Source organism: Bos indicus, chromosome 1, assembly GCF_029378745.1.
Source record: "Bos indicus isolate NIAB-ARS_2022 breed Sahiwal x Tharparkar chromosome 1, NIAB-ARS_B.indTharparkar_mat_pri_1.0, whole genome shotgun sequence".
Lineage (NCBI taxonomy): Eukaryota > Metazoa > Chordata > Mammalia > Artiodactyla > Bovidae > Bos > Bos indicus.
The window spans coordinates 52,708,763-52,728,136 of NC_091760.1; the positions used below are offsets into that span (position 1 = coordinate 52,708,763).

Genomic DNA, 19,374 nt, shown 5'->3' on the forward strand with positions numbered 1-19,374 from the left:
TCAAATAGCTTTGATGAATAAGCAAACAATTAATTTTTTCATATTTCTGAAAATTTAATGAAAATGAGTTTTTATAAATATATAGTGTATTTTTTCTAAAAAGCAAAATGTCTTTTTCTGAGTTGACAAATACATATTTTTATTATATTTGTGTGTGTGGCAATAGAGAAACAAGTGGCCCATGTAAGGATTTGAAATTTCACTCTGCCCATTTTTTAGCAGAAAGGAAAGTTATTTGACTTCTCTGATTTCAGTTAATTAAGCTAATATTTAGAACAATGTCTGGTATGTATCCAATAAGTCTTAGCTGTTATTAACCTGGAGGGAGTAATTGCTCCAAGCAGTCCCTGCAATTTAATTGGGAATTTCTGTAAAGCAAGAATACCTAATGTACAAATTGCCTCCAAATGTAATGAAATTTTAATACTAACTTAACAATTAATGAAGATGATATAATAGTACACTCTGGAGATATTTAATTAAACATTTATGGTTTCAATCTTGCATCTTTTGATATTCTGAGCACAGGTTTTTTTTTTTTTTTTCCCTACCTCTTGAATACTTATTCATATTGGCCCTTGAAATGTCATAGTACTAAGTATTTGTAGTGCTTGATGGATAAGATGGTCTTGGCCAAAGTAAATGGGACAGCTTTGAAGGCTACCTTTTCTGGCTCCAAATTACTTTCGGTGATAGTCTGCCTCTTGGAGAACATTTCTTCTCAGCAAGAGTTTGGTAAAGTTTCTAGAAGTTTTGGAAAGGTTACTCAACTGGGATTCAAAGACAGGACAGTAAAGTAAAAATCCCAGGTATCACTGACAAGCCAAAATTCTAAAACTACTTTTGCTTAAATTCAGAGTTTATACCAAAACCTAGGCTGAAGCTGGCCCTGCATTTAAACATAAACAGGAGAAAGAATGATTTAGTAGAGGGTTGGAACCGGCACTGATCCAAGAAGGAATATCTTCTTTAATAAACTGGGACTATATCTTGACATACATAGTTATCATGTCATTTTAATTTTCCAAATGGCATTGCAAAACCAATGGTGGGTAAAACTGATACCTTAGCACAAGCCAAGGCAAAAGTACTAAACTACCAATAGTGATTGTATTTTTCACCTCCATTCAATCAGAGAAGAAGAAAAAGAAGGCATACAAGAAAAAGCCAGCTTAGCTCTAGAACATCCTTGATGAAGCATAAAATTTTACATTTTATTAAATCTTAACCTTCTGTATGTCTTTTTAATATTAAGCATGATGTAATGTGAAGTACCCATAAAGCACTTCTGCTGCTTACAGAAATATAATTGTCTCCAGGAAAAGTACTTATTTGAGTTACAAATAAGCTGTTTTTTTCATGGAACATAGTTTTGAAAGAAAAACTGGCAGCCAACTATGGTATTCATACTTGGGTATTTGGCAAGCATTTTTGCAAAAAAAAAAAAAAATGGATGTAGAGAGCCTGTCACTTCAAGAAAAACAACTAACAAGCTTAATAAATTTCAAGTTTTGCAAGCTAAAATTAAAATTTTGGAAAATTTTATCTGCCACCACGAGCTTGGCCTCTTGCCAATACTCAAAGACTTTTCTGGTGAGATTGGTGGGATATTAATGAACATGATATTTGGATATTATATAATAAAATGAGCTACCATTTGAAAGATTTGCATTATTCAGTGAATCATTACTTTCCAAATGACCAATGCATGATATTACACATCTATTAAAAATTGAAGATAGACCAGTGAATTTTAATGTAACAGTATTATTCTGGTCTAAGATTACACAATATACTTAACTTCTAATCAATTATCATTTGTCAAATTTTAGTGGGTAGAAAGAATAAAAGCTGTAATTAACTGATAAGGTCATTAAAATATCCTCTCCATTTATATATTTATGTGAAGCCATATTTTCTTCATCTACTTCTTCCAAAACAACAGATAAAATGCAGAAGCAGATATGAGAATCAAGGTTCAGTTCAGTTCGGTTCAGTTCAGTCTGTCAGTCGTGTCTGACACTTTGTAACCCCATGGACTGCAGCACGCCAGGCCTCCCTGTCCATCACCAACTCCCAGAGTTTACTCAAACTCTTGTCCATCGAGTTGGTGATGCCATCCAACCATCTCACCCTCTGTCGTCCCCTTCTCCTACTGCCTTTGATCTTTCCCAGCATCAGGGTCTTTTCAAATGAGTCAGCTCTTCGCATCAGGTGGACAAAATATTGGAGTTTCAGCTTCAACATCAGACCTTCCAATGAACACCCAGGACTGATCTCCTTTAGGATGGACTGGTTGGATCTCCTTGCAGTCCAAGGCGCTCTCAAGAGTCTTCTCCAACACCACAATTCAGAAACATCAATTCTTTGGCAGTCAGCTTTCTTCACAGTCCAACTCTCACATCCATACATGACTACTGGAAAAACCATAGCTTTGACTAGATGGACCTTTGTTGGCAAAGTAATGTCTCAGCTTTTTAATATGCTGTCTAGGTTGGTCAATAACTTTTCTTCCCCGAGCAAGGCTCTTTTAATTTCATGGCTGCAATCACCATCTGCAGTGATTTTAGATCCCCCCAAAATAAAGCCTGTCACTGTTTCCATTGTTTCCCCTTCTATTTGCCATGAAGTGCTGGGACCAGATGCCATGATCTTAGTTTTCTGAATGTTGAGTTTTAAGCCAACTTTTTCACTCTCCTCTTTCACTTTCATCAAGAGGCTCTTTAGTTCTTTGCTTTCTGCCATAAGGGTGGTGTCATCTGCATATCTGAGGTGATTGATATTTCTCCTGGCATGTCTTCTATTAATTCATGCATTTAAAACATTTGCAAATATATAAACAATGCTGTGGTTTTCATGATTTTTTCTTTTGGAAGATATAATTATTTTTTCATAAAAATGTCATATATGTTAACATGTATTGGGTTTACTTTTTTAATGAATTAATATCAAGATTTATTTAGTTTTCATCTCTAATATGGAATATTGAGTGATAATAATTCATAAACAAAAGTTCTGTGGTGCTCAATTTTTACAAGTGAAAAAGAGTCCTGTGACTAAAACTTTTGACAGTTACAGCCCTAAGGTTAAAGAAATTCTAGACCAGCAGCTATTGTGACATCAGCTTCAGGTCAACCTATGAAAGATTTCACACAATTGCTCAGTATTTCACAGAGCTCTCCAGCTGAACTGCCCTATAAGAAGCTAACCATCGAAGAGGGCCTGCTATTGTCCTTGATGTTCTCCATAGGACATTCAACAATGTCACCGGGAAAGATACCCAACAAAGAGTAAGAGAAAAACCATTTCATTCTTCGATTTGTTTGCTTCTTTCTTTGATTTTGGTCAGGTTTCCCAACACTTTGTCTCTTGTTTCATTATGCAAGATGTACAAACTTCAAGCCAAAAGGGTAAAAGCTGCTGCTGGGCAGATGTGGAATTCAAATTTCTCCAAGATCAGACAATCTCTTAAAAATGCTTACCACAAATGTAAGAATCAGTATCCGAATTCAACCAGATGTCCAACTATGACTTCCCATGATTGTGATCAAGAGGACCTTAATGCTGATGAAGAAATGAATCTTCTGGTAATGCTCCAAGATATTAAAACCACCCAGCTTGAACTCCTCAGCCAAATGACTGGCATGATCTGTGCATTATCAAAAATCCAGGAAAAGACTGACTTCTTTCAGAAGCAGATGCAAGTCCTGGAAACCAAAATGAATGTTAATGAAAATAAACAGTGTGCAACAGCTGAAGATATCTTCTCTGTGAAGGAAGACGTTGATGCTTTAAAGAAGAAGGTGACAGAGCTGGGAAACCAGAATTCTTGCTCCAATGTACATTGTTTAGAGGTCCTGGATGGAGAAAAGGGTAAAGAGATCCTAGAACTTCTTCACAAAGTCACACAATCAGAAACTCTGAAGAACACACTGACCTCTATAGATTCTGAAATCTCTTCAGCAGAACCAGAGAAAGTGCTCAGTTATCCTAAGTCCACTGATCATCTTGAGGAAAAAACAATATCTCCCCAGATCAAAGCTCTGGAGAAAAGTAACTATCAAAATGCATTAAGAAGCTTCCAAAAAGCAAAGTCAAATATTTATATTTACCCAGACTTTAATACATGGATCAAGCTAACTTTTGTCCATGGAGGAAAGTGGAGATTTTTCCTCAGCGCAACCAAGTTAGAGGAATTCATCCAGTGGCTTCTTTCCAGGCCAACCCTCCCTCCTGAGGAACCACAAGTCATAACCCAGAAGTATTGTCTTTTCACTGGGCCTATCACAAACTTGACCACCATCTGTGTCTCTGTTTTCAACTACATTTATTGTCTTTTTGGTTCCTCAAAAGAGGAAGTAACTCGACTATAGAGTAATTTTCTGCTTTGCTTGGTACAAAATAAATGTAACCTGGCTATGCCAAGCATTCACATGTCTTTGTGGTTGCTGTGAACTCCTTGGTAGTAAAGTTAGCTCACTGTGCGTTGGCTGCCTGCAAAGTTTCTTTATGTCTACAGTAAGTTGAGGCATATCATCCCATTAGACAATTGTGATGCATTTTCTGCCAAGTTTCTTATTTTCCCAAAAGCAATTAATGAGGACTCCTCCAGTGCCCGTTTCATAGATAACTGGAAACAAAGAATAAAGGGGTCCAAAATGAGAAACACTTTTAGTAGCCCCCACTATTGTCTTAGTGGCCTCTGCAGATAAGATCTGTGACACAGAGACAGATTCTACTAACAAAATTTTAAATAGCATAGAGTGCAAAAGATAACATGGACAAAGTTAGAGCTATAAAAATGTAAGGCACTGAAAGGACAAGGTATTGCCAGGAAAATATTTATTCCAAAATTGGGATTTTTCTTTCAGCTTCATCTCTATCAAACAATTGGAAAAGGGGGAAAAGCTGAATATGGTATTGGGTTGTTTGGGTTTTTTTCACATTTTCATGAAATGAGATAAATGCCATATCTTACAGGTTTGATACAGAGGAAAAGGCAAAATCCAAGGATGGATTTGTGAACTAAGTTAAATCTTGACACTATACCACTATAGAATATTATATGACAAAGCCTTTTTTTTTTTTTCTTCTGATGAACCATATAAATACTACACATCCAGGGTGGACTTCATTCCGGGACATAATAGGAGGTTGCCATTGTAATGTAATTTTTCTAAATATCATGCTAATTAACTGCAAAAAAAAAAAGTTTCCTTCACCACTAGTTAGTAAATGAAATCTACCAATAGAGAATCATAAGCTGTTAAACTACAAATATTCTTGGCAAATGTACTATTTTAAACTACTCTCAGTTAATCATTTGAAAGAGGGCTTTGGCAGTTAGCAAAGAACATTTCAAATGAGGAAACAGCAGCTAAGGTGAGTATAGAAGAAACTAAGGGAGAAATAGGCTAAGAAGACACAACATTGCTTGGAGCCAGTCTGGTAATAATTATACACTACAACTTGTTCATCTACAAATGCATTTTATTTGACCTTTCTTTACAAATGTACAGATAAGATGTAAACAAAAGTAACTGAAAATATGTCAGTATGTGATAGGGGCAGCATGGATCATCCTGTCATCAGTTCAGTTCAGTCGCTCAGTCGGGTCCGCCTCTTTGCGACCCCATGGACTGCGGCACGCCAGGCCTCCCTGTCCAACACCAACTCCCGGAGTTCACTCAGACTCATGTCCATTGAGTATGTGATGCCATCCAACCATCTCATCCTCTGTCATCTCATTCTCCTCCTGCCTTCAATCTGTCCCAGCATCAGGGTTTTTTCCAGTCAGTCAGTTCTTCGCATCAGGTGGCCCAGGTATTGGAGTTTCAGCTCCAGCATCAGTCTTTCCAATGAATATTCAGGACTGATCTCCTTTAGGATGGACTGGTTGGATCTCCTTGCACTCCAAGGTACTCAAGAGTCCTCTCCAACACCACAGTTCAAAAGCAGCAATTCTTTGGCACTCAGCTTTCTTTATAGTCCAACTCTCATATCCATACATGACTACTGGAAAAACCATAGCTTTGACTAGACAGACTTTTGTTGGCAAAGTAATGTCTCTGCTTTTTAATATACTGTCTAGGTTGGTCATAACTTTTCTTCCAAGGAGCAAGTGTCTTTTAATTTCATGGCTGCAGTCTTTTAATTTCATCCTATCATATACCTACTTAAAACAAGGATATCTGTCAAATAGGTAACAGTGCTAACAAAGGGCTAACAGTGCTAACATAGTAAAAGACCATTCCAGTAAAGGCAGCAGAAATGGAGAAGGCAATGGCACCCCACTCCGGTACTCTTGCCTGGAAAATCCCATGGACGGAGGAGCCTGGTAGGCTGCAGTCCATGGGGTCGCTAAGGGTCGGACACGACTGAGCGACTTCACTTTCACTTTTCACTTTCATGCATTGGAGAAGGAACTGGCAACCCACTCCAGTGTTCTTGCCTGGAGAATCCCAGGGATGGGGAAGCCTGTGGGCTGCCGTCTCTGGGGTCGCAGAGAGTCGGACACGACTGAAGTGACTTAGCATTAGCATAGCAAAGGCAGCAGAAAACTCTCTTTCTCTACTGACTACCAGAGATATCCTTTTTTTTTTTTTTTAATTAATTTTATTTTATTTTTAAACTTTACATAATTGTATTAGTTTTGCCAAATATCAAAATGAATCCGCCACAGGTATACACGTGTTCCCCATCCTGAACCCTCCTCCCTCTTCCCTCCCCATACCATCCCTCTGGGTCATCCCAGTGCACTAGCCCCAAGCATCCAGTATCGTGTATCGAACCTGGACTGGCAACTCGTTTCTTACGTGATATTTTACATGTTTCAATGTCATTCTCCCAAATCTTCCCACCCTCTCCCTCTCCCACAAAGTCCATAAGACTGTTCTATACATCAGTGTCTCTTTTGCTGTCTCGTACACCGGGTTATTGTTACCATCTTTCTAAATTCCATATATATGTGTTAGTATACTGTATTTATGTTTTTCCTTCTGGCTTACTTCACTCTGTATAATAGGCTCCAGTTTCATCCACCTCATTAGAACTGATTCAAATGTATTCTTTTTAATGGCTGAGTAATACTCCATTGTGTATATGTACCACAGCTTTCTTATCCATTCATCTTAAAGAACAGCTGAGCTCTAGCCGAGCCCACTGGATGTGCCCCTCACATCAGAGTAACTAGGGAAGGTCTGCCATGACTCAGGCAGATGACCTCACAAGCAGCTTCTGGGAGAATAAGTGACTCAGCTGGTATTTCCTGGGTCATCTGAGCCTCTATATTAATGCACACTTTCACTTTTTCTCCCTTAGGTGCCCCCTTAGCACTTGTCTAACGTTTCTAGACAGGAAAAGAGTTTAGGTTAAAAGCCTGGAATCAGAAGACCTCAGTTCTGAACAGTCTTAAATTCTATACTCACAAGCTTTATGGTTTCTCATCTATCTTTTTTTTTTTTTGTCATGTATAAAAAGGGAATCATTATATTTGTTCAGCAAGGGACAGTGGAGGGTAAAAGAAAAAGTAGAAGACATTCCCTGTGTAAACACATAATGTCCAGTTGGACAAGCAAAAGACATACACACAACTCTAAGGTATGACAGATGGGCAGCAAAGAGCAATATAAAAAGTGTTCCTGCTATCAGAGGAGTAGGAAGGTTGAGGGGCCTTGTAGTAAGGAGGTAAAGTGGAGGGCAGTGGTGTGGCAAGGAGGAGGTGGTGAGGGGTGTACCAGGCAGAAGGAAAAACGAGAGCACAGGAATGGGTAGGGAACATGGGAAATAAAAGCCACGAGGCACTTGATAAGTATAAAGTTCTGACAGGCTATCATTTCGACTCTTCCGTGGATCTCATTTTTCTCTCAGGGATTCCCCACGACGTTCGTTTTCACCTGTTTTGTACCCACATAAGGATGTTAGAGAAGAAGAAAGTGAGAAGGACACTACTTGATTTTCTCAGGATCTCAAAATTTCCCTAATGATGACTGTCTTGTTAATTTACAAAAGTTCCCTGTGAGGAAAGAAGATTTTGCTCTTGAGTCAATTATTTATTATCATCACCTAGACAAGCTCTCACCTGACTTGTTAAAATTATAACTCAATTTGAAACTACATGCAAAAAAATAGTTGCTTTCAAATTAACCTGCCTCTCAGCCTACGCACCTCCATCTCACATGGCTCAGAGGAAGTGATGCCTCTCTTGTCCACCTTCCTCCTCCAGTGCCTCGTAGGGACTTAATCAGTTGTTACTGTTCTTTCCTCCAGGTTAATCACCAACTCCCAGTTCTTGTGCTCAGCTTATACCAGTATCTGTTTGCCTCATTCCTGTGTTCCCCTCCTCTTTTGCTGATCTCCCATCATACTCTTTGAGAGCCCACCTGCCTGTCTCCACCTCCTCCTCTCCCACTCTTTCCACAGCTCTTAGAATCAAGTCTTCCAAGCTCTGTCTTCTGATCCTTTTCCCATCACTCTGGCAGATCCTCCTCAGTTTCTTAGACGATTCCCCTGCCACTAATAATTCCCTTAAAATACTGATGCTTCACTTTAATCATTCCCAAGTCAAAGGAGTCCTAACCCAGCCTCTCCTGGGACATCTTCAGCTTTAGTTCCAAGTGACTACTTTCTTCTCCACCTGGATGAGTCTCAAACTCTTTACTTCCTAAAATTAACCTTAGTAGCTCTTCTTTCCTATGATTCAAACCTATTTCTCTTCCAGTATCCTTTTTATTAACAGCATCTCAGTGGAAACTATCAACATCACCAAACTGGAAATTACTCTCATCTTCTCCCTTACTTGCTATATTAATCATCAAATCTTTCCTTGTTTATCTTCCAACAACTCATGGAATCTATCCTCTGTCTCTGTCCCCACTTCTGTTTTGGTTCAAGCCATCAGTTCAGTCAGTTCAGTTCAGTCACTCAGTTGTGTCTGACTCTTTGTGACCCCATGAACTGCAGCATGCCAGGCCTCCCTGTCCATCACCAACTCCCGGAGTTTACTCAAACATAATGTCCATTGAGTCGGTGATGACATCCAGCCATTTCATCCTCTGTCGTCCCCTTCTCCTCCTGCCTTCGATCTTTCCCAGCATCAGGGTCTTTTCCTGATTAGTCAGGAAATTAGTCAGTTCTTCACAACTGGTGGCCAAAGTATTGGAGTTTCAGCTGCAACATCAGTCCTTCCAATGAACACTCAGGACTGATCTCCTTTAGGATGGACCAGTTGGATCTCCTTGCAGTCCAAGGCGCTCTCAAGAGTCTTCTCCAACATCACAGTTCAAAAACATCTATTCTTTGGCGCTCAGCTTTCTTTATAGTCCAACTCTCACATCCATACATGACTACTGGAAAAACCATAGCTTTGACTAGACGCACCTTTGTTGGCAAAGTAATGTCTCTGCTTTTTAATATACTGTCTAGGTTGGTCATAACTTTTCTTCCAAGGAGCAAGGGTCTTTTATTTTCATGGCTGCAATCACCACCTGCAGTGATTTTGGAGCCCCCAAAAATAAAGTCTGTCACTATTTGAACTGTTTCCCCATCTATTTGCCATGAAGTGATGGGACCAGATGCCATGATCTTAGTTTTCTGAATGTTGAGTTTTAAGCAAACCTTTTCACTCTCCTCTTTCACTTTCATCAAGAGGCTCTTTAGCTCTTTTTCTCTTTCTGCCAAAGGGTGACAAGAGTGGTGTCATCTGCATATCTGAGGTTATTGATATTTGTCCTGGCAATCTTGATTCCAGCTTGTGCTTCATCCAATCCAGCATTTCTCATGACATACTCTGCATATAAGTTAAATAAGCAAGGTGACAATATACAGCCTTGATATACTCCTTTTCCTATTTGGAACCAGTCTGTTGTTCCATGTCCAGTTCTAACTGTTGCTTTCTGACCTGTATACAGATTTCCCAAGACGCAGGTCAGGTGGTCTGGTATTCCCATCTCTTTCAGAACTTTCCACAGTTTATTATGATTCACACAGTCAAAGGTTTTGGCATAGTCAATAAAGCAGAAATAGATGTTTTTTCTGGAACTCTCTTGCTTTTTCAATGATCCAGTGGATGTTGGTAATGTGATCTCTGGTTCCTCTGCCTTTTTTAAAACCAGCTTGAACATCTGGAAGTTCATGGTTCACATATTGCTGAAGCCTGGCTTTGAGAATTTTGAGCATCACTTTAGTATCATGTGAGATGAGTGCAATTGTGCGGTAGTTTGGGCATTCTTTGGCATTGCCTTTCTTTGGGATTGGAATAAAAACTGACCTTTTCCAGTCCTGTGGCCACTGCTGAGTTTTCAAAATTTGCTAGCATGTTGAGTGCAGCACTTTCACAGCATCATCTTTAAGGATTCGAAATAGCTCAACTGGAATTCCATCACCTCCACTAGCTTTGTTCGTAATGATGCTTCCTAAGGCCCACTTGACTTCACATTCCAGGATGTCTGGCTTTAGGTGAGTGATGATACCATTGGGATTATCTGGGTTGTGAAGCCATAATATCTCTCTATGAATGAAACGTTTTCCTTCTCGGTATCCCAGGCTCCACAATGTCCATAATCCGATCCTAAAAGGGTAATTTTTTATATGAAATAAAGATAATTTTTAACTTATTTTTATGGAGGCAACATTGGTTTATAAAATTACGTAAGTTTCATCTGTACCACATTATACACTAGTTCTCTACACCCTACAGTGTGCTCAGCACCAAAGGTTTCGATTCCATCCACCGCCAGTTGACCCCCTCTACCCATTGTGCCCTCTCCCTACCCATTCCCCTCTGGTAACCACTACTCTGTTCTCTATCTGTGTGTTGGGTTTGGTTTAGTTTCATTTATTTTGTTTGTTTGTGATTCCACAGGCTGGAAAAAGGTAGCTAGAAAGTTTCATTTTTTCCTCCCAGTTTTACTGACATACAGCATTATTTAAGGTGCATGGCAGAAGGATTTGACTCACATACACCATTAAATGAACACAATAAATTTAGTGAACATCCATCATCTCATACAAATTCAAAATTAATGAAAAATAAAAACATTTTCATTGTGATGAGAATTCTTTGGACTTACTAACTTCACAACTTTTATATATAACATGCAGCAGTGTTAATTATATGACTCACATTATACACCACATCCCTAGTACTTATGTTACCTAAGCTGGAAGTTCGTACCTTTTGACCACCTTTATCCAATTCCCCTCCTCCCATCCCCTGCCTCTGGTAACCACAAGCCTTTCTCTGTAAGTTTATTTGTTCATTTGTTTTTTGAAGTATAATTGACCTACAATACTATGTTAGTTCCCAGTGTAAAACATAGTGATTCAATATTTCTATACATTACAAAATGATCACCATGGTAAGTCGAGTCGCCACCTGTTCACTATAAAAAGATATTACATTATTATTGACTATGTATTGACTGTACTCCCTATTCTGTATGTATGTATCACTTTCATGACTTGTAACTAAAGTGTGCACTTCTTCATTTCCCTCACCTATTTCACTCATCCCCATGCCCCTCTCCTCTGGCAAACTCCTGCTGTGCTCTCTGTATCTGTGAATCTGTTTCTGCTTAGTTATGTTTGCCAGTTTGTTTTGTTTTTTAGATTTCACATATAAGTGAATTTCTCTGATTTATTTGACTGAACATAATGGACCCTTTAGGTCCATCCATGTTGATGCAAATGGCAAGATTTTGTCTTTTTATGGCTGAGTAGTATTCCATTGTGTATATAAACCATAACTTCTTTATCCATCCACTCACTGGTAGGTACTTTGGTCATTTCCACATATTGGCTATTGTAAATAATGCTGCAATGAAGTAAGGGGCGCATATATCTTTTCAAATTAATGTTTTCATATTTCTTTGGGTAAATACTCAAAAGTGGGATAGATGGATCATATGGTAGTCCTACTCTTGATTTTTTGAGGAATCTCCATACTGTTTTCCATAGTAGCTTTACCAATTTACATTCCTATCAACAGTGTATAAAGGTTCCATTTTCTCCACATCCTTGCTAACATTTGTTATTTACTGTCTTTTTGATAATAGGCATGAAGCAATATCTCATTGTAGTGTTGATTTGCATTTCCCTAATAACTGGTGATGCTGAATATCTTTTCATAGAACTGTTGGCCATCTGTGTGTCTTCTTTAGAGAAATGTGTATTCGAGTTCTATATCTAATTTTGAATCAGGTTGTATTTTTTTTGTTATTGAGTTGTATGAGTTCTTCATACATATTTTGGATATTAACTCTTTACTACACATATGATTTACAAACATCTTCTCAATTTATCAGGCTGTCTTTTCATTTTGTTGATAGTTTCCTTTGCTGTACAAAAGCGTTCTCGTTTGATGTAGTCCCATGTGTTTATATTTTCTTTTCCCTTGCCTGAGGATATACAGAAATATATTGCCAAGCCTGTCAAAGAGAGAGTGGGCTTTTTTTAAAACAGTTCTAAAATCTTTTTATTATTTCTCATAGTGAGGAGAATAAAATCCAGATTTCTCAGCAGAGCCTACGCAACCATTCCTATCCTGAATTTTTACATTTGGAAAGTAGTGTCCTATAGTGGTAAGGCACGATGGCTTTGGTGTCAGACTCACCTGGTTCAAGAGCTGGCTCTGTCAGTCACTAGTCGTGTGACTTTGGAATTAAGCCAAAGCTTAAATTCCCAAAGGCTTAGTGTCCTTATTCCTAAAATAAAAATAATAATCATAAGTTATTGCCAGGCATGATGATGATGATGATTATATGAAGCCCTTAGCAATCTAATTGACATACAATAAGTGTGAAATAAATGGTATGGTATTTATTAACAAGTTACTTCTTCATCCTCATCCTTCCATGATAAATTTACATGCAAACCACCATCCAATCACATGAATGTCTTGCATGTGTGTGTGCTCAGACACTTCAGTCGTGTCTGACTCTGTGAGACTCTGTGGACTGTAGCCCGCCAGGCTCCTCTGTCCATGGAATTCTCCAGGCAAGAATAGTAGAGTGGGTTGCCATTCCCATCTCCAGGGGAATCTCCCCAACCCAGCGATCCAACCCTTGTCTCTTATGTCTCCTGCATTGGCAGGCCAGTTCTTTACCACTAGCACCACTTGGGAATGTCTTGCAGATTTTTTCAAATCTTGTATCTTTGTTCTTGCTGCCCCTATGGCCTTGGATGCCTTTCTCTTATCTAGCTGATGAGCAAATAATTCATCATTTGAGTCTCAAATATTTTTTTTCCCCTCAGACACCTCTACCTCAGTCTCTCTGTGGCAGAAGCTGGAGACTCTCACAAAATCCCTGTCAGTGGTGACACTGATTTTATATACATGTAATACATATTGTCATTGTGTGTTCACATGTGTCTCCTTCATAACATTTTGAGCTTTTTGTGTTAGAGATAGAAACTTACTTGTTTATCTTGAACACCATAACCCATTTTACCAATAGATTCTCAGTAAATATTTTTGAATTAAAAAAAATACAGAAAAGAAAGCATCCTCCTCCTCCACAAAAAAGTGGGTATAACTAGATGAATGGTTATAACATATATGAAACATGAAAACCCCTGCGCATTCACCAGATGTCTCAAACCATTCTTGGGGCTCTCAAATTAAGTACAAATACTGGATAGGCAGCATTTGACAATGAAAAGAGCAGGAACATTAAAGACAGAACAGTATTTATTTACTGAACTTTATTATGTATAAGGCACTGCTAGGAGTTGAGTATACAATGGTGAATTTCATAACTACATGATTTTAGCAAATTCCTTAAGCCTTATATTTTTCAGTTTTTTCAACTCTAAATTTGTATCATAAGGCTGTTGTGTTAATTAAATGAGACCATGTATATAACCTGCCCAGAAGAGTGCCTGACTCAGTAGATCCTTAACAAATGGTAGTTATTTCCTTCCTTCTCTAGGCTAGATGTTAAAAGAGGGCATGAAGGTGAACAGACATGGATCCTGACTCAATGAGCTCCCATTTAGAACTCTGCTTCCTTTCATCAACCATAAAGGACTCCAGACAAACAATAAACCAAGTGACAGACTGAATACAAAAGCTCCAAACCAACTCTTGACTCCCTCGTCCAAAGAATAGTGTGACAAGAATAAGATAGGGTGTGACCCTCTCCTCCTAGTCTGGGCATTCAACCAATATGCCATCATTTGTAACAGCCATTCACCAACCTTTAATTGCACACTACAAAAATAAGCATCAGAGAAAAGTATTGGGGCAGCGGGGGAAGACACTCAATTTAAGATAAATAATTTAGTTCAGTTGGAATACTTGCTAGCAAAGATACAGACACTAGAGCATCCTATTTATTCAAAACCAACACTCACCAACGTTTATTGAAATGTGACTCTATGCCAGGAACTAGCTGAGCTCGATGTAAACCAAAAGAGATGGAAATGACACAAACTTTCTTTTCCTTTCATGAAAAAAGAACTTACTTTCCAATAGCTTTCTCTACACTTGCCAGTTATTTTGGCTGGTTGCTTTGATTTGGAGTAGAAAGCCACATACTTTATTTAAAACTTAATTTAGTTTTGTCACAGGACACAACTCAAGTCTCATTTAGAAAAAGACATTGCTATTCCTAAAAGCAATGTTTTAAGGTTAATTCTTCAAGCTACAAAACTGCAACTTTTCCTATTAATATATACATCCAAAATATAGACTGTCCCTAACATATCAATAGATTATGCTCCAAAACTTCATTTGTAAATTCACTGAATTCAATTCAAGACACATATTACAAAGAAACAGCACTAGAGTTGGGTTTGGGGCCAACTTGTAAAAGTTGATTGAACCACAATACACCTGAGATACTGGCATGCATTTAACTACAGAGCTAAGCTTTTGTGCATTCTCACGCCAAACTGTATTCAGGGAAATAACTAAAAGAGCAGTATCCCAACATGCAGATCAGGGGCCCCGATTCTGATAGTAGAGTGAAAATTTCACAGGTTGATGGTACCAGGAAGATACCTTGAGGAAGAGGGAGACAACGGACAGGATTCCAATGGGGACCACGTCAGGAACTGTAGGGATGAAAAGCTGAGGTGGGAGATTTGGGGCAAGAGAGAGAAGGCTCCATGTGGCTCCTGAAAATTTAGTCCAAGGAATAAGAGCCGAAGTGGGACCAGAGTCATCTTTTACAGTAATGAGGGGACTGGACACTGGAATAGGAGGGAGACGGTTTATATTAACACATGAAAAACACTTGGCCTAAGTCTTGGCACATGGTGGTATTCAATAAAAGGTGATGGAGCCATTACAGATGGTGAGGGGGCAGTAAAACGTGTAGGCTTTGCTCCATTGTTTGTCTTCTGGAATACAATCTACTTGGACTCCATGTGAGAAGCATGGAACTCCAAGCCTCTCTGAACTATGAACTATCAGTGGCCTATGGAGTTAGTGGAGCAGGACTATGGCTGGACCAATGGAACATGCAGGTAAAAATATTGCCCTTGTGAGGCTCTTGTAACGAAGATAGTATAAGTCTGCATAGCCACTCATTTCCCTCTTCCCCAGCCCATTGTTTTCACCTAAAGCTTGAAGTGGAAGAGTGTAGGACATAGGGATATGTACCCCAGTCAGAGGCAGAGCAAAGCAGAAGGGGAAGGACAAGGGAAAGAAAAAAGAAAACTCACAACAGGAATGAGAAACAGCTGAAGTGGAGGAGCAGCCTTTCATATAATAAGGACAGTGGTGGTGGTTTAGTTGCTAAGTCGTGTCTGACTCTTGTGACCCCATGGACTATATAGCCTGCCAGGCTCCTCTGTCCATGGGATTCTCCAGGCAAGAATACTGGAGTGGGTTTCCATTTCCTTCTCCAGGGGATCTTCTCGACCCAGGAATTCTTCCCAGGATTCTTCCTCACCCAGGAATCAAACCCAGGTCTCCTGCATTGCAGGCAGATTCTCTACTGACTGAGCTATGAAGGAGGCCCTAAGCACAATACCACCAGGCAGAAGGCACTACACCATATGCTCTGAAAACACTTTTTAAAAAAGGCAGTGCCTCCATAGGCAGTTAAACCAAATGTGACGGTCATCCTCTTTCTATTTTGGGGTTACATTTTAGCTCGAAAGAATCTGAAAAAGCTTCCAGGAACAGCTCTCCACAGGACTCTTCCAATCTTCTCCTTCAATCAAGGGTCTCACCTACTTTTAGACATCTCTGTTCTCTCCAATTGTTATGCAGGAAAGGAAAAGAAGTGCATAAAAATGTGCCCAGGTGAGAGTCTGATGATGCATTCTTTTCTGCCAGTCCTTTCAGAAGGAGTGCTCTCATGAGAAAAGATCCTGAAGGTATGACACATCTTTTGGATATCAGAAAATTGAAATGTGGGTATGACTCTCATTTATAAGTGACCCTCAGTCAACTTATCCTTGCCAACTATAAAGATAATAATTGCTAGATGTACAGGTTGTAATTGGATCACTGGCATCAGTGACAGGGTTATTTGTTGTTATAGCAATATTAACAAAATTATGCCTAAGGCAGTCTAATTAGAATAGCACCACAGGTGACCCAACTGGCATTTTCAATATGTTATCTAAGAGGTATGATCTAAGACAAGTCAGAGCTGACTTAATGAAGTTTCTGATCAGAGGCTGTTCTGAAGACAGTGAGTTATTGAAGGAGACAAGGAGGAACTGATGAGTGGCAGATTTGTGCAGGCTATCTGAGGACAACAAAAAGCAGCAGAATTTATTGGATTCAATCTTGCTCCTTCCTTCTCAGCAGTAGGATCCCAAAGTCATAAATGTTATCTGTGAAAAGAAGCCTAAAGATCACCTAGTTCGGTTATATTCAAGTGAGCTTTTTAAAATCTCCTGGCAGATCAACATCATGATTTTTCCATGGGTCAAGAGGCATAAACTTATCACCACCCCATTTGAGAATCATGACTATAAGCAGCAGCATAATGTAGGGGCTAAGAACAAACACTTAAATATTAGATAGCCCTGAATTAATAAGAGATAGAGCTTCCCTGGTATCTCAGATGGTAAATAATCTGTCTGCAATGCAGGAGACCTGGGTTCCAACCCTCGGTTGGGAAGGATCCCTTGCAGAAGGGAATGGCAACCCACTCTGGTATTCTTGCCTGGAGAATTCCATGGACAGAGGAGCCTGGTGGGCTACAGTCCATGGGGTCACAGAGTCGGACACAATTAAGCGACTAACACTTTCACTTTTCAATAAGAGATATGTTACTCACTAGTTGCGTGACCTTGCTTTGTTTCTTAAATTTTCTGAGCCAATTTCCCTCTCTCTAAACTGGGGATTATCACAAAATATAATGCAATTTCATGTGCTGAGAATGAAATGAGGAAAAGTCCCTAACTCAGCATCTAACATATGGATTTCTCAGCCTCCATGGTTACAAGAGCCAATCCCTCATAATAAATCCCTTCCCATGTATTTACTCTATTCATTTGGACTCTCTGCAGAACCCTAGTACATATACTATTACTAGTGAATTTATTACTGAATACTGCAACTATCCAGTATGTTGAGGCAGAAAAAGACTGAGGAGCAAAATGTTAGTCCAACTCTCTCAAGAGGAACCTTGAACCTCCATAGATAGAAGTGACTTGCCTAAAGTTACCTATCTTAGAAGAGCCTGGACCAGATACCAGATGGTGGGTCTGGTGCTCCTTAGGCCACAAAACTCATCATAATATAGAATAAAGTTTTACTATGTGTGTGTGTTAGTTGCTTAGTCATGTCTGACTCTTTGTGACCCCATGGACTATAACCTGCCACCAGGCTCCTCTGTCCATGGAATTCTCCAGGTAAGAACACCAGAGTGGGGTTGTCATTCCTTTCTCCAGGAGATCTTCCCAACCCAGGAATTGAACCTTGGTCTCCTGCATTGCAGGCAGATTCTTTACCATCTGAACCACCAGGGAAGTCCCTAAATATATTGTATTATATATAATGGAGACAATTAAATGTTCCTTATTCTGAATTTCAAACACAGGTGAGTAAGTGAAAGTCACTCAGTTGTGTCTGACCCTTTGCAACCCCCTGGACTATGCAGTCCACGGAATTCTCCAGGTCAGAATACTGGAGTGGGTAGCCTTTCCCTTCTCCAGGGGATCTCCCCAACCCAGAGAGTGAACCCAGGTCTCCCGCATTGCAGGCAGATTCTTTACCAGCTGAGCCACAGGGGAGGCCCCAGAGCAAATTATAATCTAACTAGGAAAGCAACATTAATTATGGCTACTTTTGCTCAATCTTATCTGACTCTTTGCAGCCCCATGGACTGTAGCCTGCCAGGTTCCTCTGTCCATGGAATTTTCCAGGCAAGAATACTGAAGTGGGTTGCCACTTCCTATTTCAGGGGATCTTGCCAATGTAGGGATCAAACCTGCCTCTCTTGTGTCTCCTACACTGGCAGCTGGATTCTTTACCACTAGCACCACCTGTAAGATCATAGTTGTTTTTCCTTATTATTTCCCTACAGTCTCTCAATTAAGAAAAGAACTCTCCACCCTGAGAAAATATATGAAAAAGGATCCTAATTTAATTTTCTTCTCTTTATTTGTTCTAACATTCTGGTTCTTCTATGGCTTCCAACAAGTTAATTATTTTTGTAATTTCTAAGGAGGAGTAGGAAGTTTTTTTTTTCAGTCCACTGAAAATGACTTTTACAATAAGCAAGTTTTGCAGAACTTTGATCATAACAACAATGTAAAGGAATTCAAGAATAACATGGAGAAAATGATTATATATAAGTTTCAGATTTTTTAAAATTCCTGAATCTAAGAGAAGATAGATTGCAGAGTTCCCCCTCTTCTATTTTTTTTTAAATCATAGCTTTTAAACTTTCACAATTGTAAAATCTATTTCAATGTATTTATAACTTTGAGAATACTATTAATATATGACTGAGCAGCCTAAAGAAAACTGAAAAAATTGGAAAGATTCAATTCACTATGACTCATTTAAATGGACTAAAGAACTAGCAGCCTCAGATTCATTTCTCTGTCAATTTATTAAAATAAGCTCAGCTCACAGACAAATGGAATTTTTAATCAGGAGTGAAATTTCCCGAGCCAACTCTTCTGGTCTCTTGTTAATTGAATGTGCAGAATATCCTTTAAAGAAAGACATGTGTGGACATGACAGGGCTGGGTTACACTGGACCCGTCTTCCCCACTGTGCTCTCCTGCTGTCCCTATGTGGGTAAGAAGCCCTGAAACTCATCTCAATCCCAAACTCCTCAATTCTGTGCAATTTTCTTAAATAGGCCCCTTTCTAGGACATACATTGGAAAAGAAAACAAAGAAGCTATGTCCTCCTCTCAGTCTGTCAAAATCAATGATTTTAATCTGCCAAATTGGCCC

At 39.2% G+C, this 19,374-nt stretch overlaps 1 protein-coding gene and 1 long non-coding RNA gene across 2 annotated transcripts in view; one reads left to right on the forward strand and one right to left on the reverse strand.

Annotated features, from left to right (window-relative positions):
- The first annotated feature begins 3,111 nt into the window (after positions 1-3,111).
- CCDC54 (coiled-coil domain containing 54) lies at positions 3,112-5,577 on the forward strand. Its single transcript, XM_070787269.1, has 2 exons — positions 3,112-3,290; positions 3,387-5,577. Exon 2 carries the CDS (start codon positions 3,387-3,389, stop codon positions 4,371-4,373), a length of 987 nt encoding a protein of 328 aa, XP_070643370.1. The 5' UTR covers positions 3,112-3,290; the 3' UTR covers positions 4,374-5,577.
- Positions 5,578-6,801: 1,224 nt separating this feature from the next.
- The window catches only part of LOC139182618 (uncharacterized), a 78,765-nt gene continuing 66,192 nt past the window's right edge, over positions 6,802-19,374 (reverse strand). The window contains exons 3-4 of the long non-coding RNA XR_011566137.1: positions 12,611-12,701; positions 6,802-10,567 (exon numbers count right to left, since the gene is read on the reverse strand). This is a non-coding gene — a long non-coding RNA (uncharacterized lncRNA). The remainder of the gene's footprint in view (positions 10,568-12,610; positions 12,702-19,374) is intronic.

Coding starts and splice junctions, on each gene's coding strand:
- CCDC54 (XM_070787269.1), top strand. CDS start 3,387: ATGTACAAACTTCAAGCCAAAAGGGTAAAAGCTGCTGCTGGGCAGATG.